Here is a 19,653-nt window from a genome sequence, read left to right as displayed (position 1 = left end):
TCTGAGAAAATGGAACTACAGTGAAAAAACAAGATACTTAGTGACTGGTAATATCTACAAAACCAAATTGACTATTAATGACAGCAGTAATGAAGAAGGCGAAGAAAAGAGGGGAAAAGAGAAAGGTAGAAGGAAAGGAGGAGGAGCAAGAGAAAGAATAAGAAACACAAAAAGGGGTTTTGCTGTTATGCTTTTTGCAATAGTAAAAGAAAAGCCAATTTTATTTAAATTTGCTATTTATTTCCTTTTAATCAGTAGTATGTTCTAATATTGGATGCAATGAATCAATATGAATTTTTTAAAATAGAAACTCTACAATGTATTCAATATATTACTCAGTAACATGTGGTGGAGGCCACAAGCAATATATTAGGGGAACTTACATTATCACAAATGCATTGATCTAGAATCAATTTAAATAAGTTCAGGCAAACATGCTGATTAAGTTATTCTTCTCTGGACTTGCGACAACACCTCTGCAACACGTCTTACAATGGAAATTCATTTGTAAGTCCAAAATCAAGAGTTAAATAAGTAACATGAACCATTACTAAGAGTCTCCAAGTACTTTATTTACAATAGTCTTACTTAATACTCTGAACTAAGAAACAGTTTAGGTAACAGGTGAATGTGCTCAAACTTATTATTTTTATCAATCATGGAAAAGGTATAAAAGGCACTTCTAAATGTATGTTAAGAGACTTACAGGACAGCTACAGCAAGAAGTGAAAATAACCTTGTTATGATTAACAAATGTATCACTGGCAGGAGCCAACTCTCAACTCATTTCTCTCCCGTCCTTCACCATTGAAATCTAGCAGCCACTCAAATGTAAGACCAGCTCAAGCTCCAATTAAAGACTCCAGTTCTTAAGGGAGAAGTGTTCCCTTTGTGAAAGGAAGCTGATAAATCATATTCACCATTGAAAAGTCTGTCTGTACATCATGTCCTTTGATGAGCTATCCTTGAGAGTCCCAAGATTCCAGAAAGCCACGTAATGGGCTGGCTTGCATTAGGTTTCTGCAGAGCTGGCAGCCTCATTCTGGAAGTCTTACATTACAGGTAACCTGATGACAGGGAGGGTGGGCCACAGACATGCATCTCACCCCTCCTCTGGAGCCAAGAGGAGCAACTTGCAAGGCCAATGTGCTGGGATCAATGAAACTCTCCGGGGAACTGGCTGTTCCCTTTCAAACACCACCTCCTTAAACTCTCCACTTACTCAAGTCAGATTCTTCAAAGTTCTGAGCACAACATGAGGCTGGCATGATTAGGAAAGGCAAAGGAAGAATGCTCTCTATTAATCATGGGTGGAGGTAAAAGGGACCAAATTCATGGACAGTTAATAATCCAGATAAGAAAGAATTGTGGAACACTCCTTGGAACTATAATTGTTTCCTTTAATGATGAGGGAAAAATAAAGTTTCTTAATATTTATTAAGGGCCTATCATATACTGGAAATTGTGCTGGTCGGAGTGTCCGCTGTCCAAGATCTTGAAGTCTATGAAGGAAGAAATAGTCCATAGCAAAAAGTGGTCATACATCATAAGGCTGGATTACTATCTCAAAGTGAGCGCAACAGAAAAACACTAATCTGAGGATTTTCACAGTGTTTGCACACAAAATATAGTCAGCCATTTGTTGTGAGAGGAAAAAAAAACTAGCTCTCAAACTGACAGAGGTACATGAGTCTAATAATCAAGACATTGACCTATATTCACAAACAGGCCTCTTCACTGGAGCAAAAGAAAACACTCTGGCCCCAGAAGTGGTGTCCTTACCAATACTCTCAATTCTTAAGTAGGTGCCATAGAAAGCTTATCTTTTCCCCACTAGCACTGCCATAAAGCATTGCAGATCAGTACTTGGGATTTTTTTAAATGTACATAGAGTATTTCTCTATATGGATAAGCCACAATATCCTGGGCCAGTTCCACACTGGTGAGTGTTTTGGCGACCTACAGTACTTTGCTACCACAAATTAATATGCTGACTCTTCAACAAGTGTGGTTCACTGTTATCTGTTATTTAACATGGGGAATAAAAGAAGATATCCCTATGAATTAAGTGGCAGATTAAAAATGAGAAATAGCCCTGGGCAGTGTGGTTCAGTCAGTTGGAGCATCATTCTCTAGACCAAAAGGTTGCAAGTTCAATTCCTGGTCGGGGCACATACACATGTGGTGGGTTCGCTCCCAGGTCAGGACACTTACGAGAAGGCAATCAATCAGTGTTTTTCTCTCACATTAATGGTTCTCTCTCTCGCTCTCCCTTCCTATCTTTCTAAAAGCAATGAAAAAATATCCTCTGGGAAAGATAAAAACAAAAATAAAAATGAGAAATAAATGCCAGGAGTCTACAGGTCCTTAAATCTGGAAAGGGCCCATCCTTGAGCTGGTATCTGCCTGAGCAGGCCTAGGAAAGGAGCACAGCCAGCCTGAAGTCCATCTATGGGAGAGTCCGTTATCATCCTATGTCATCTATTCATATATTTGGATAGTGGATTATTATCACAGTCCCAAAAGCACTAGGAAAAGAAGTAGAAGATATTTTGCTTTGCATTTTTTCAAATTATTACTTGTACAAACGAACCCTCAAGAAAACTACAACAAACTCATAAAACAAAGGAATTCAAACTCATACTCATTTAACACTTACATGTGCCTATGACTAGCCAGGTGCTGGTAGGTGTCCCTACACGTGTCATGTAATCCTAGTGATAAGAAAACTATTAACATCTCCATTTGTAGGTGAGGAAAGTGAGGTTTAAATAGATTGAATTCTTTGGGCAGGTTCCATATGCTGCTGGTAAATTTCAGGGTTGAAATCTGCACCGAAGTTTCTTGCCATTTTCAAATTATCATTCTGTCAACTATCCTATGACTGATGATTCCTGGCTACAATACTAGACCAGCACTCTGTTAAATTAAATGGTAGGCCTTGATAACTAGTGGCAATTACACTGTAGACATAAGAAGTCTGAAACTAAATCCCGAATTCAGTGTTGATGTGCGTGTGTGTGTGTGAAATAGAGAATATGGAACAACATTATCACACTTCATTTCACTGGAAGAAGTTTAAAATAAATACCATATTTTTATGAAACTAGAAACACAATCACATTTGTTATTTAAAATATAGAGAAAGCAAAGAAAAATATGCATATATACTTTAAATATATTAATTACATTTTGGCAGTAACTCTAAGTAAACCAGAAATTAAAGAAAAAACTCAACATGAAAGGATGACAAGTGATAAAATGGTACTAAAACGATTTTGTTAAAGAATCAGCAGAATAGTATGCAATAAGTGTGGCCTCTTTCTAAAGACAGCTGCTTCAGCTGCTTCCAGTTTATGGGCAGTTTTAAAATACAGTATTTTATTCTGAAAAATTGTTTTAAAGTACACAAATGCCTAAGAAATAGGTATTACGAAATATGGTGTAGAAATCTCCAAACTTTTCCTGTGAGACAATTTACTTCTGTAAGAGAGGGGCTGTGGTTAAAGATGGTTGAGAATTGTGCTAAATCTGAAAAAACAAAAGTCTTCAAATGTCTGAATGAGGAGGCAGGGAGGAAAGAAAGAGAAAGACTGATAGGATGTTGTACTTGTATCAACCCCCATCCCCATAGTTCTTAAACCATTTTAGAAGAGAAGTGATTAACATTTAGTGGCCCCAATCTGCCATCATCCGTTCAGATGTGTTCACTTCTAACAGAGTGGGACTCTGCCTGAGTGTGCCAAACAAGAAACAGCCTTGAAGAACTGTGATTACAAATGTCCAACTGGTGATACTTATTCTAAAACACATCAATGCTCTATTTATGACATGCTCATTTGATTGTTTCTTCAGCAAAAGATCACTTAGCTTGATCAACCAATATTTATTTAAGGCCTATGGACTCTAAATTGACTCACCTTTAGTGTCCATCTCCAGGATTATTACTATAAAAAAGACTAAAGATTATGACACAATTGATAAATAACACATGAACGAGAGATCAAGTTTTAAGCTACTACTTAGACATCATGGTTGAAATGTGAAGCATGACAAAACTGCTTCTCAAATCATAAAAAAAGCACTAAAATAAATTTTTAGATATGTGGGACATCCTGATGTGAAATGGTGAAAAAAGGAAGGGCACAATTCTGTGGGGGAGAGCAGGGTCAGAAACAGGTCCAGTTACACAAAAGCCTCTGTAACTTTAGGGAACTCACCTGACCTCCTCATTGTTCAGCTTTCCCCGCTAGTAAAGTGGGAGTTACAAAACGTGTTCTACCTAGTCCGCAAAGAAGTGAGGTCAAAACAAGAGCACGTGTGAAATTATGTTGGAATGTAGTGTTACGAATGCAGATTATTTCATGAACTCTTTTCAATTGGATTAAAGCCTGTAGTGAGTGGATACTATAACACAAAAGGGGAATGCTTTCCAAAGAGGCCTATTTGCCAGCGAGGGGGAAAACCTGTTAAAACTATTAACAGGCACTTTTAAAGGCACTTCTCAACAAGAAGATGATATTTGGAAGCATTTCTATAATTCATGAAAACATTAAATTGTTTGACAAACATGCATGCCACTTTGGTCTTGGGCATTCTTTGATCAACCAGTTAAAACCAGTCTTATAAGTCTCCCTTATGTTTGGACTTACTCATATTATAATCCATTACAAAATAAACTTTGAACATTTATGTACCTTTTGAATTTTTGAAAATATTTCCATGTTTTCTTAGAAAAGTTATATATGGAAACTTTTTTTCAGTGTTTTGAAAAAGAATATTTTTGGATTAATTCAGGGCTCTAATACATAGTTCTAGAGGCTTCTTTTTGGGGAAAAATGTTTCTAAGTTATAAATATATATGTATTAATAGAGTATAATTCATGTTATAGAACCTACATGTATAAACAAACTTAGGCCCGCGTTAATAATGAGGTTTGAATTTCTTGTTACAGATGCTGTATTTGTGGTTTTCTTCTTCTTTTTTTTTTTTTTGTTAAATCACCCCTTAGTGTTTACTTTTTCAAAATATGAAACTGGTAACCATCTTATATTCTAGGGGCTACAAACACATCCTATGATTATGATAATTCTTGTTGGCATAATGCTTTACATTTTTCAAAAAACTTAACACATAAAGAGCTTCCCAGCAGCGTGAATCAGGCAAGAACAAACACCTCCACTGAAACTGCTAGGAGCCCGCCAGAACGCAAGGCTTTGGTTCCCAGATCCAGGCTTTCCCCACTAAATGGCACTTCTTCTCACTCTCTCTTTCAGTGTTAAATATTCAGACACAAAATGCCCTCAGAGGACAGGAAAATTTTTCCACCTTTCAATATGGATCTCTCAGGTTTGAAGGGAGAGAAGTCTTTGTGGGGGTGTTAAGATGGCCCTTGTACTTGAGGTCAGGTTTAATGGCCTATTGGTTCTCAGTGCTCTTACCGTCCAGGTGGCTGACTTGGCGGTGCTGGACTGTTGGAAGGACACGTCGAAGCTGTGCGGACCCGGGTAGTCGGTGTTGGAGGGGATGGCAGGCGATGGTGAGAGGGCATCAAAGGTGGAGCTGGGCTGCGCATAGGGCGAGGGCGCCGTGACGCTGTTCTGCGCGTGGTCTGTGTTGTAGGGGCTGGTGGACGAGGAGCCGTTCTGAATTTGCTGGTCCATACTGTTCAGGAGCCCCAGGTTTGTGTACTGTGGCTGTAGGACACCCAGAAACCCCAATGTTAGCCATTTAAGCTGCAGATCAATGCTCCTAAAAAAAAAAGCATCATTTGGTGCACGCATTCCACAGAATTTGACCTCTGGTCCCTAACAATTGAGGTAAAATGACCAACTGGTGTTACACAGAGACAAGAGAAGCCTCAGGCATGCCTGTGTATGTTGTATGGCCTGCACGGATCACACAGCCCCTGGATGCAACCTTGGAGACTGTGGCTTCTCAAGAGCATTTGCAAGTAGGCTATGTTTTTATTCACAAATGGGGCAAGAAGTGCCCAATCCTAAGTAGTTGCTCAGTAATTCTTTAAAATTAATGAATACCTCCTGCTTTTCCAGTGTTTTTTTTTTTTCTTTGTCTTTTTCTTCTGCCACGCTGTTCAGAAAGAGACCACAGAGTAGATGTATTCTTGAGGGGATTTAATCATCAGATTATTGTATATGAAACATATACATTATATAGTTTTATAACTCTAAATTCTGTCCCAGGGTATCCAGAATTGCCCCCAAGGGCTAGTTTCTTAAAGGCTGGAGGGACATGGGTAGCAGGGTAAGAGCCAGCTGTATATTTTGAAAGGTAACAACATGCCAGTACAAACACAACCTAATTTTTAATCTGTTCTTTAATTTTCTAGCAGCTTATTCTTTCCTAGAGTACAATATATGTAAGTAACACCTTGTAGCTATGATTAATATTCTATATTCAATATAATTCAGAAGTACAGTAGCTCATGCAGCTCTTCTGCCAAATGCCGGTATGTGAACAGAACTGAGTACAGAGGAGGTACTCAGTGAGATGTTTATGCAAAGAATGAATTAGTTTCTTCTTATTTAATCTACAAAACAACTTTACTACAGTGCTGTCAGAGAAGAGTAGCAATTTACTTGAGTATTGGCTAATAAGCAAAGAATGGGGCTTCTGAAACAAAATCTTCTGGTTCAGAGTCCAGGGCCCTGCCTGGGCCACCACAACTGTCAGCCTGATCAGATCATTCAAGTCATTCCTAAACCTGAGTCAAACTGGACACATTTCCAGAATACGGCCTATTGCACAGTTTTTCCTTTGTGAAACCTTCGGACACATGGAAATCTCATTGTTCCTACCAGTTAATGAAGGGAGGCCAAACAAAAAGCAAGAAGAAAAAGAAGACAGTTCTGGGGTACTGTGGTACCTATTTTATCAAGGAAATGAGTTGTCTGGCTCTTCAGTTGATATAGAGGGTAGGACACAATAGGGTTACAGTCATTCATTAGAAAATTTAATAATTAATAAATAATAATACAAGAATAAACTCTGTGCATCACATACTCACAATTGTAAACCTACATTTGTCCCACCCTGTGTAACTCTGAGACTCAGACTATGTAAAACAATGGAGAAGAAAAAGCTCACAAAGGAATAGACACTTGAAAAATTGAATTAAACTTAACATTTAATAAAAGTATTTTACTAAACCTTGTGTATTTCACTTCATGTGGGGAGAAGAAACGAACTCTGCCATTCCATTCAGTCCAGAGAGCATCTGTCTAAATGTTAACGGTCGCCTGCTCGTTCTATCACATTTATACATTCACATTCCACTGCTGGATGCCACGTCCCCATTTGCTCTTCAAATAACTATTAATCTCTTTACACTTATCCCCATGCTGACAAGAGCAGCTGTTCATCTCGCCTTCTCTCCCCTCTGACTTCTGCATCTCTTCTCCTCCACCTTCAGCTTCCCCAGCTGACAAGTACAGCAAAAATGTAGGTAAGACAATTAGAGGGGGGAGAAAAACCCTGAGGCCTATACAAATGCATCCATACCCCTGGCTAAATTAAACCTGTTAGGTTTCCAAGCATGTGGCGAGAACCTAAGAAGGGGATTGAAAAGATATTCGTGTTCAATTTAAGGGTCAATATACAAAGCACTTCTGAACATCCTGTGGGAATCAGATAATGCTCCCGGAGGCACGCGCTTCCCTACAGCAGTACAATTAGGGAGGCAGCCATCCCTGACCCAAAGAACAAAGAAACTTGGAGGAGCACTTTCTCACAGGCAGTAAAATGCCTGCTGGGCCACCCCTTTCCTCTTCCTTCTAGCCACCCAGAATGGAACTTAAGCTAATTGTGGGCTTGGATGAGAATAAAGAAACATGGCCCTTTGAATTTTCTTTTCAATATATGTAAAGAGTCAAGTTTTGGAACCCAGCTTTAAAAGCCAATAAGCAAACACTCAGTGCTCCTCTTAAGAGAAATGGGAACTCCATTTATCTTAGAGACACAAAGGAGACCCCTGGACTGAACATATTGGGTGGTCCCAAAGCAGCAGAAACTGTATCCCAAAAGTCATTAAGCATGATTTTGAGTGCCATGATTTTCTTAAAAATATTTATTTATTTATTGTTAAAGAGAAGGGAAGGGAGGGAGAAAGAGATGGAGGGAAATATCCATTTGTTGCCTCCCACACACTCCCAACTGGGGACCTGGCATGCAACCCAGGCTTGTGCCCTGACCAGGAATTGAACCTGTAACCTTCCAGTTCACAGGCCGGTGTTCAATCCACTGAGCAATACCAGCCAGGGGTGGATGCCATAATTTTTAATTCCACACAGTTCCAGGTGCAATATTTTACTTGACCATAACAGGATTTGCTTTCAAAGCAAATGCCTCAATTTATAACTTAAAGCTAGATTACTCAGGCTTGGGCAAAGCTGCTTACTATCCAAGGTAAAAATGAAAAAATACATTCCAATTTAATTTTTTCTCAAATTTTACTTTAAATAAACATAAGTAATGTAGTGTGCTCAATAAACTTAAAAATAAATTAAAAAGCATTAAAGTCAAAACTATGAACTTTGAATTAATTAGCTGAAAACACAAACAACAAACCCATCAATGAAAGAATTGTATTATTGGAAACTCACTTGGGTACTTTTCACAGCTTACTTAAAAATCAATGTCATAAACTTGCCTTTGGAAATAGTACTTTAGAAGTTCATTTAAAACACATTTAGTTAACAACAACAAAAGTTTATTTGCTTATCCTTTGATTTGAAGAGAGAGTGGATATGTTGAAGCGTACGATTGGAGGTGCCGACAGACCAACACAGCCGAGCAGAACAAGTGTTACACAGGCAGGACCCACAAAATAACGTCCAGGGCTCATTGTAAAATGAAAATGCAGGGCCTCTCGCTCGTAAAATATTAAGAGTTCCAAAATGGTGAGAGCAGAGCATTAAACCAAGTACAGGGCTCCTGTGATGGCATTCTGCACATCTGTGAAACTGGTTCTGTATCAAGTTAATGTGCATAATATTTGTCCTTTATTTTCCACCACAGTGAAGCTGGTGGAGTGAAGGGAACAGTACATATGCCCCTTCTTTACTGTCAGTAATTCCATAAACAGAGGGGAGAAATTTGCATTAAGCTAGGATGCTAATTTAATGTCTATTTACAATGACAAAAGAGCCTTAGAAGTTAGAACATGACATTTTCATATCAGTCCTAGAAACTGGCCTTGGAAGAACTGTAGGGGGGGGGTCCCCTTTGTCCCATGTGCTTCTCACATAATAAAAGCTATTAGAATATTTGAAATGAAATAGGAAGTAGACTGTCCCTTTCTAACCAGCAGGTATCTTAATCTCTGAATAACCTTAACATACACTGTAGACCATGAATAAATGAATGAATGAATAAAAATGTTTTCTATTTCTCCTATCACATCTATAAAAGGTAAGTCTTCTTTCCACAAAATAGAAAAGATGGAAATGACCACAATTTGTCTGATAGCTACTGTAAGATTGATAAAGTAAAATAATCAACTTCCTCTGAATTCTAACAGATGCCTCATTTCTTATAAAACAACTTTCAAATAGAAGACTCACTGCCTTGGCCCAGGAAAATTCCCAACATTTGGAGCTGGAATTATATTCAGGTTCATTATAGACTAGCTGATCTGACCACAGAAAGGATGAAACAGCTTTGGTCACAGAGACTTAGCATATTCTAGATAATTACAGACGAGCCTGGGGTGCTCTGAAACATGAAGCTGTTGTGATAAGTGTAGGGAGACCCCGGGGCTGAGTCTTAAATTGCTTGCTTTCGTCATTAAGAAAAAAACCAGTACAACTACCATTGCCACATATAGGAAGAGTGTTTTCTTTTTCTGTTTTTATCCCCCCTCCCATAAGCCATTTTGCATTCTCATAGCCTCCACAGACTCTAATTTATTTCTTCACTAAAATTCAATTTGGATGCTTAGAATTAAAGTAACAATATAAAAGATCAAAATATTTTTCTGACTGGTCAATGCTTTAAAAGTGTCCTATAAATGCAATTGCTTGTTTCATTGTATTTTTCTTTCCTGGATTACACTGTTTAATGATCTTAAATTCTGAATGTAGCAAAGGTCTGAATTTTCTTCTCATCAATTCAGAAATAATGTATCAGTAGATATTGCTATAAATAAAACTCATTATTGAATATCTGGATTTATAATTAGTTAATACACTTACCTTCCTCTAAAGGGACTTAACATCAGAAAAGTATTCCAATCAAGTCATCTGATCAGTACAATGGAAACAGGGGCTTAGATATAATTCATGCTTCTGAAAACTTCTTTCCTAGATATTACTGTCTATAATAACTACTCTATGACCACATGGCAATAATAGCCAACAATACATGGTGAGAGGGAAAAAGAGATAAATCAGGGGTGGGAGAGGTTACTGTTAGGATATATAACATAATTCATTTACCTCAATTCACATGTTCCCTTGTCACAGGAAATAATTATTTGCCCACATTTCATTTGGAAGAAATTATATTTATAAGCACTGAATGACTGTTATCTGAGCTTAGGGAACTGAACATTTTTCAGCACTCCTTACATTCCTGAAGGAATCCTATTAATGTAAAAGAACTCTGGACTCCGAACTCTGGTGATGCAGGGGTCTAAGTCCCAAACCTGCCCCTGATGTGTTGCGTGCCCTGGGGCAAGGTACTGGAACAACCCGGATCTTAGTTACCTATAGGGAGAGTGATTCTGATGGTCAAACATAAGACTGAGTCAATTCTAATGTTCTTCTAGAAATGAAAATGCTCATCTGCAGAGCTATTTTAAAATGCCATGAGATTACTTTAAAGAAAATAACTTTTTTCTTTACACCAATTTGCCTAGCGAAACCTAGAAATTGAAAATGTTTCAGGCAGCATATAGAGTTTCCTCAGCTGATATAACCTTTCACCTTCAGTTTCATGGACAAGCTTTTGTGAACATTCTAAAGCTCCTTCTGGGACAAGAAAAACAGTTTTTTTTCATGACCCTGACTTTACAAGGCATTCACTCGCTTATACTCTAGCCGACATTACTACATTTTCATCCACAAATATCAGCAGGATAGTGACTTTTCAACAAGCACTGCCTTAGGGAGAAATACTTGTCATTTTTTAGTCTTCTACCACCTGCCTCACCTCAAACAATAATAGTTTGTTTTATGCTAGAATTAAACACAATTGACTTAAAGTGCTCCATTCAAGGTCAAGAAGATATTTGTATTATAATGTCAAGTTAAAGTACCTTTTTTCCATCTTAAGAATGTGTTTAGCATCACATTTTTCTCAAAACCAGATTTCATTAGATGTAAAATATTTCACTTCTTTTGTAGTTCAAATGATCCTAAAGAGTAAATGTTTGGAGGTAAAATGCACTCATACCTTGTAATAAACAATATGTAAGAATAAAGCAATCAACACACACAAACCTGGAAAGACAGTATGCAGATCGTTTACCAGAATGCACTGTGTTCTGACACGAAGTGTCGAGATTCCTTTGAGAATCAAGTTTCCATAATTTAGGAGAGAGTTTTCTAAAAGGCCCAACTAACACCACGCATGGCAGGGGAGACAAATAAATATAAAACTGGCTGATGAGGTGGCCACAGTGTCAACAAATGGTAGACATAGTAGTTGAAAAGCCAGGAAGTGTGAAATGTATTGAAATTAGAACTTGACCCAAATATAGCTAAATTACTCTGTGTAGAGCTGTGTAGAGCTTAATTAAGGAAAAATAAATGTAAAACTCTATGATTTCAGTAAGTACTCCCTTCTAGTAATAATGACAAATGAACAAAATTATAATCATGAGCATCTCAATTCTGAAATAAACCTACATCACTCTACATACCAAGGAAGCACTGGCCTTAGCAGAAAAGGGAAAGATGTAATTTCAATATTCAGTGATTCTTGATCCAGATAATAGAAAAAAATATACAGAGTTTCAGTTTCTTTAAAGTGAACCAGGACTTATTAAAGTTGGAACAAAACTATGTTTATTTGAGGACATTTTCAATCTATAACAATCCCATTTTGACAATTTATTTAACAAACATAATAACATTAAGTGAAGAAAGGATACAGTAATGAAAATTTTCAGTGAAGTTTAAACCATTTATATGGAAAGCATACCACGGTGACTTTAGAAGTTCATCAGTAATGCTTTGTTGGTTTTTAAAGTGAGTCTAAAATGTTTAAAAAGAATTTTGATATCAGAAATTATGAATTAAAACAATGGGATGATTAAATGTGATGAACGTTATTTTTATTTTTTTAATTCTCTCTCTCTCTCTTTTTGTTGTTGTTGTTCAAGTACAGCTGTCTCCATTTTCCCCTCACCACTCCCCTGCCTCCCCCCACCCCACATTTTATCACAGGGAATAGTGTTGCTCACCATGATCTGAAACTTAAGACATCTCAATTTCAATAAAATAATTGTGACTATCAAGATTATTTAAAAATTGGCTTACAACCTTTCAGGGAACAAGGGAAGTGCTGCGGGAAAGGAGGGCTCTGAGTCTAAGTGCTCTGAGCTTCCCCAAGGTTGGAATATTGGAAATAAAAACGTGTTCCTTCCAAAAAAGTTATTTAAAAATATGAAACAAATTGAACATCCATATCCCATCCTCTAATACTCAAAAGAGCATCAGGTATTACTATCACTTCTATTACGAACACTCTGAGTCAGTACTAAGTTCTTCACAGTGTTCGAGTGTTTGCATGTATTTACTCATTTAATCCTCATGAGCAGGGTGGCATTATTATCCCATGTTTGATACATACTTTACAGATGAGGAAACTGCAGCTCCACTGCATTAGGTAACTTGCTCAGGGTAGTAAGTGACAGAGCCCAAGCCTGAAACCAGTATATCTGGTTGTAGAACCCTCTTTCTTAAGTAAATCAGAGCCACTCCATTTTCTTCCTGGAATTTTTTTTTCCTAAAAGTTACACTCACTGCAAGCATTCCTTTTTTATACTTAATGAAAATATTTTCTATTTATTAAAAACAGGACATCAAACTTTAACCGCTCCTGGAATGTGAGTAATTACAAAGAGTGAGAGACCAAGCTCCTTGGAGCTACCACCTGGAATTCACTGCAGAGCCGATCACGTCATTCCCACATGGCAGTCACTTGAATGTGTTCCTGTTCTCTCAGAATAAAGGCTTCAAGTCTGTAATATGTTACTTGAAACTTTCTTCTGCTCACTAAAGAAAGGCCAAAAACCTGTGTCTTCGGTTTTGCAAAAGTGAAAAGCTCGTTCAGTCCTCAAGCCTTTTGCACATGTAAGTTTTTCCCACTCCTTTTGTAACTTTTCGCTTCAACGGCATCTCTCAGGAAAAGCCTCCTTTAACCAGACAGGTGTTCTTTGTTTAACACTGTCATAATGCTCTAACTTTCCCTTTGTGTCATACAATTACAATTACAATTGTATTAATAATTTTTAATCTTGGATTTCTCTGCTAGACCATAAATTTATGAAGATGAATTTATCTGGTGTGGTTAGTGCTGAGTCTCGTATCTGAAACAGTGTCTGAGACACAGTAGGTGCTCGGGAGATATTTATTAAAAGAATAAGGCAAAACCTTTCAAAATAAAGACCACTTGCAGCAAGTATCCCTTTTCTTCTAACACAACTAGATATTGATTTTTATGCTGAAGTCTGTCTCCCAACTGGATTTACCTCTTTATAAACTACTGCCAGGTGAAGGTTATAGTGCATCTCCAAATAATCTCTGTGACCTTTACCTTGTATTGTGCTTTGTTTTGGTAGGTGGGAATTGTGCTTTCAGCTTCAGCTTTTGCGGAAACTCATAGCAGAATAGCCAGTCCTGTCACTCACAAGGCAGTGACTAATAATTGCGCACACCTAACTGGGAAGTTTATTAATGAACTTCTACTTCCTTAAAACAAATACATTCACATTTTTGTGCCAATGTGGCGTCTTTTTACCTGGTGGTCTATATTTTGTTCCTAATGTATCTAGGTCAGCAAGAAAAATCCAAATCTTTTCATTCATGTAATTATTTACTTCCTACCAACAGTGCTTGTGGCCAAAGACACATTGATTAGGAAAGCAATCACCCAGAAAAAAAGCTGAGAGTAAGATATTAACTTCTGATAGATGGGCCACAAAATTGGTCCTTCTTTCTTTAAATTCCATGATTTTCTGCCCAGTTATCTAGAATGCATTTTAGAATAATACCATAATTAGGGGCTTACAAATGTATGTTTTGAGGAACTAAGATTATAGTTTATCAAACCTAAAGATCATTTCTTACAAATGGTCTGAATTTGTGACTTCATTTTCCAGACTGGAAAGCAAATGCTCAGAGGTTAAAAAATGGAAAACTAATGAAACAAGGAGTATTTTTCTCAGTCCCACTATTCCATGCATATTCAAATGAGAAACACTGTTTCAAGAGTTCTAATTTGCTTTTGCTTGTCAAGTTCTTCTCTGATTGATACATTTTTCATTACATTTGAGATAATTAAATATTTTAGTTGTATACTATGCTTTGTAATTAGACATGGTGACTTATGAAATATTGGGCTATTCCCTTTAAGCTGTCACTTTTAACAGCAAAATAAAGATGAAGTCTCCAGCTATGCAGAATACTTTGAAGGATACCCCTCTATTCATTTCATTCTGCTTACCCCATTAGAAAAGTAACAATCAATCAGTTTAGTAATTACAACAGCTTATTAGTGTCTTATTTTTACAGAAAAAAAACTGGGATGACATTTGTAAGAGGAAAATGATGATTTCTCAGACATCCTTCAGTAGTAACCATAGAAAACAAAAAGGTGAATGTGTGTGCATATCATCAAGCTTGCTCATCCATTTCAAACTGCCCTCATCTCTGGTGATGATGGAGAGACATGCAGGGGACAAAATGAATCTAGGGAACAGTGTGGAAGCAAGTAAACACTTTTATTTTATTTTATTATTTTTTTAAAGATTTTATTCATCCATTTTTAGGGAGGGAAGGGAGGGGGGAGAGAGAGAGAGAGAGAGAGAGGGAGAGAGACATCAATGTGCAGTTGCTGGGGGTCATGGCCTGCAACCCAGGAATATACCCTGGCTGGGAATCGAACCTGGGACACTTTAGTTCCCAGCCCGCGCTCAATCCACTGAGCTATGCCAGCCAGGCAAGTAAACACTTTTAAAAAGGGACTGCAAAGCCAGATAAAAATCTGATTTGTTCAGGGTTTTTTTTTTTTTTTATCAAAAGCACTCTCTGTCTTCATGAGTAATCAATTAAGTGAAAGCAGCACACACTTTACACTGTTTACCTCTGTTAGAGTACATGTCATTCCTTAGGAAACTGCCCTGTCTTTTGAAAACATTCTTGCCACTTGAAATATAATTGAAATAAATAACTCTCTGGGCTCATTACACACACACACACACACACACACACACACACACACACACACAAGACTAGCAAGATGTCAAGGAAAACCATATGATTCATAACATACAAGTGGAGACAGGATTTGTACAATGTGTGCGATTGCATGACTTTTTGCACAGGTCAGTTACAAAGACCTATTTCTGTAAGTATACATAAATATGCCACATTGTTATGTGAAGATACCACGTGTCCTCCAAGAGTCTTCAGTCTACAGATGGGGAGAAGGTACCTGGTCTCCACATACATGGATAGTAATGAGAGAGGAGCAGAGAAGCACAGGAGTTCAGAAGAAGAAGGGGTTATTCTGAATGGGGCTGGAAGGTCTGAGAAATTTTGAATGGTGAAGTGGCCCCCAGAAGAGCCTTAAAAACTGTAAAGGATTTGTCCTGGAGGTAAATAATTGAGTGGTGGTATTGGACAGCAGAAAGGAGTCGGGAAAAATATCTTCTTAAAATCTCACTGTTCAGATTTTTAGCCCTTTAAGCTGGTCGTGGTTGTCTATTGAAATAATTTCCCAGGCCTGAGGCTTACAAAGGGAGTTCTACTCCACCCAGTGTAACCATTTCTCTGTGTCTGTCTTGTAGAGTCCCCAAACTCAGTCTGGTGACAGAGTCTCGCATGGTCTATTTAAAAGTAATCAAGCCATTCCCAAAACATCTGATGTTGCCCTTTGAGAGGGTAATGGTTTTCCTTTTAATTCTGACTGCATCAATAGAGTGACACTAATCCAGACTGATTTGAGTAAACAGGGCATATTCCTCATTGTCTCTGTGATCTGAGAAAGAATAAACTTGAGAAAGATCACTGCCTGGATTGGAAATGGCCCCTTTGGGTGTTTTGTGCAAGCTTAAAAGGAAAAAGAAAATGCCTGTACAGAGTTCTTTCCAAGGCAAGCTCACTTTGGGGGTGGTAATTCTCATAGGGGTATTATGTTAAACTGCACCTATTAGTGGCTTTAGCACCAATAAGAAAGTAGAACAATTTCTTTTGTAGTGTTTCCAGAAGAGCTGACGAGAGTGTTTCATAAATTTCCGCCTCTGGCAACACACCATATAGTTTGACTCAAAATTCCCTCTTTCAGCTTTCATAATAATGTTTTTCCCATTAAGAAACACAGACAACATGCAATTCGGATCACAACTTTTGCATGAGATATCAGTTTACATTCTACACACATCCACTAGCATTCCACACAAGTTTCATTCTTGCCAGTTATTCCCTCACCTAGAACCAACGTGGCCTTTCTGCTTAACATCAGTTACTGAATTTTAACTTAGCAGGTGAACATTATCCTGTGAGGCCATCTTAGCTTAAAACCTACATGACAGTACTATTCTACCTTGTCTTTGGAAAAGAAAGTTAGTGTGTATAAAGTTAGTCATTGTCAAACATGAAATAAGAAACTTTCCTTTTTGCTGTTGTTGCAAAAGATGGAAAGGAATTTTTTTAATAGTGTAGATGTGTTATATTATCAATCCAAATAAGAAAATCAAATGTGGGGAAGTGTAAAGTACTGTTTTTGAAAAGACTTAACAGACATTTCATTTAACTTATTTCTGCAGAGGAGGTTGTCTAGCAATGTGGTAGTTTGTGGAAATTCATTGTTTCCCCTGATGTTTTCACACAGTTAAATGCAGGACAATCACATGCCACCACTGGATACTTTTCCAAAGACAGTCTACGTAAGTGGGGGACTCAGTGGGAAAGGAAGAGAAAGGAATGAGCTACAAGATTCAATATCCCCTTATTTATCCTAGAGCTCAGTTCTTCCTCCCACCTACTCCTAAGGTCTTTAAATCAAGTCACTGAGTTTCCTCTCCCATGAACCTACCTTCGCCTACCCTACTATTATCTCTTTAATTGCCTACATTTTCTTCCTGGTTGGAATGGAAGTAGTGAAGGAGGTTGTGGAAGGAGAGTATATTAATATGAGTAACACATGTCTTTGTCCAATATTTCTGTTCAAATTTTAAATGCAAATGTGTATCCTTAAATGAAATGAAATGTGAAAAATTTATAGCAAAGCTTTTTGTTTGAAATACTAAAATCTTGATTTTTATTATTGTTTGTTGTTGTTATTGTTATTGTTTAATTTCAGGGGTTGTTTGTTTCTTAAATGGAACATCCACATCTGCTTCAGCTCTATCATTTCCTGATTAGAATTGTGAATTCTCATTCTTGGACAAATGTCATACTTGGTATATTGTCTCACATTTAGCTCCAGGATTACTATTTGCATTTAAAGCACGTGTCCAGCGATTAAGGTTTTCTTGTCCTAATTCTAAGATGAATACTTAATAAAGTTGATCCTAATTAACATAGAGAATCAGTCTGGACTTTGTTCCCAGCTTTGATTATCTTTAAGATGTGATTATTGAATCCCTAAATGGGTAAGGCACCTTATCTGTCTACAGAATGAGAATGAGAAACCCTCACCTCACCTATCTATCGCAAGCAGTCCTTTGGGTTATTTTATTCCTCCCTGCATAATGCCACTTACCATGCCTGAAGCACACAAAGTTTTGAATCTCAAATTCTGAACACTGTCCATGCTTTTAAAATACGCATGGATTCTAGCTTCTAGAGAGATAAAAGCCCGTATCATCTTTTGTTGTTATTTCTGCAAAATCATTCCATTTTGACCTACGTAATGAATACAGATCAGTGTTTAAATCAACATTCTCTTTCCAAGTCAATATATCATGATCTTTCTTTTATCTGGCCCTGTGTTATTCTCCTTATATTTTTATTTATTTTCTACCCTTTACACAGCATGACCTTCCACCTTTCCACCCTAGGCTAAATTCTGACCCTCAAACTATGTGAAATATGACCTTCGTCATGAACAGTTTGAAGCCATTTCACTGTCTTTGAGACCTTTTGGTGTCTCTTACTACATTCCATTTTATACTGGGGTCATTTACGAACACTTTATGTGCACTCTAGGATTGGGAGCTCTTAGAGACCAGTAACTGCAATTTAGTAATTTCTGCTTTCCTCATGTTGCCTACCACGGTGACTATACTTAATTAGCTTTGTAAATTCGGGGTTGTAAGGAAATGCTTCTTTTTGTGGGGGAAATAATCTAAATAGTTTGGAGCTTGGGTATCAAAATCACTCTATCTGGCTTACAATAGTGTAAGTTTGTAAACTTTATCATTTTGGAGTCAGGGGTTGGGAAAATAATAAACTAGAGAGTGAGGTCTTTGTTTATAGGATGACCATGCACTTTGTCTTCTAACTGGAATATATTTGAAAGTGCAAGTGGCGCTATCAATAATTATATTTGAATAGAACATAATTACATAAGGACAAACCAAAACTAACAGTTCCCAACTTATCAATGGCAGGGGCCACAGTCATTAAAGAGAGCTGGAGGCAGAGAATACACAAGTCATATGAGAGTTTAGAAACAATCCGTTTCTACCCTTCCAAAGGTCCCAAAGGAGCAATGGATATTCTTGCAAAACAGGCAGCTGATGTGCAATGCAGAGAAAAGGTTTTTATACTTGTAGGCAGCCTTAAGCAAAGCCATTTTTTCTCCCAACTGCAGCCTTCAGATCCCATTACACCATTCCTAGGTTCAGAATCCTTCTAGGGCTTATCACTCTGTCTGTATTAAATGTGTTATAACCCTCTGTGAGCCATTCCATCTTACATTTCCAACTTTATTTCCCACTTCTTTTATGCTTTCAATTCTATCTGAACTTTCTGAGATTTCTGAGTACACTAGCATTCGCTCCACTTCTGTTCTTCTGTTGAGGCTTGTTTCTTCACCTGAAATCCTCCTTCCCTCTTCTCTTTCTAGGACTTAGAAAGCTCTACCTGTCCTTCCAAGTACAGCTGCATCCTGCATATACATGTTGACTTCCTCGATCTTCCTGCTTCAAGGTACTCTCTTTCTGTGACCTTTACACTATTTTGCTCACACTTCTCATATGACACTGAATATATATTCTCTGTTATGTACGTATATTGTCATTCCCCTTATAAACTGTTAACTTTTTGGTACAGGATTTGTTTCTTACTCATTTATAGCCATATACCATCCTATATGTAACTGATGCTCAGTAAACATTTATTTAAAAAGACTAAGTCATTCCTTCTTCTAACCTCAGTTTCTTCTCTTCCATACTATTATTCATGAATATTACAACTTAATTGAAAGATAGAAGTGAAAAGTATAAAATATTTAGAAAAGTA

General features: G+C 37.5%; 1 protein-coding gene across 5 annotated transcripts in view; it reads right to left on the bottom strand.

Annotated features, from left to right (window-relative positions):
• Nucleotides 1-19,653, bottom strand: part of TP63 (tumor protein p63) — a 230,759-nt gene that overhangs the window by 70,177 nt on the left and 140,929 nt on the right. For all 5 annotated transcript variants that reach the window (XM_045851336.1, XM_045851337.1, XM_045851339.1 and 2 more), the window contains one exon: nt 5,443-5,697. In XM_045851336.1, coding sequence (XP_045707292.1) covers nt 5,443-5,697 — 255 coding nt within the window. The remainder of the gene's footprint in view (nt 1-5,442; nt 5,698-19,653) is intronic.

The sequence above is a fragment of the Phyllostomus hastatus genome, unplaced genomic scaffold (genome assembly GCF_019186645.2).
Source record: "Phyllostomus hastatus isolate PE091 unplaced genomic scaffold, TTU_PhHast_1.1 phas_contig_86, whole genome shotgun sequence".
Lineage (NCBI taxonomy): Eukaryota > Metazoa > Chordata > Mammalia > Chiroptera > Phyllostomidae > Phyllostomus > Phyllostomus hastatus.
Note: the sequence above shows the minus strand (reverse complement) of the source record. Positions and strands in the feature narration are given on the sequence as shown.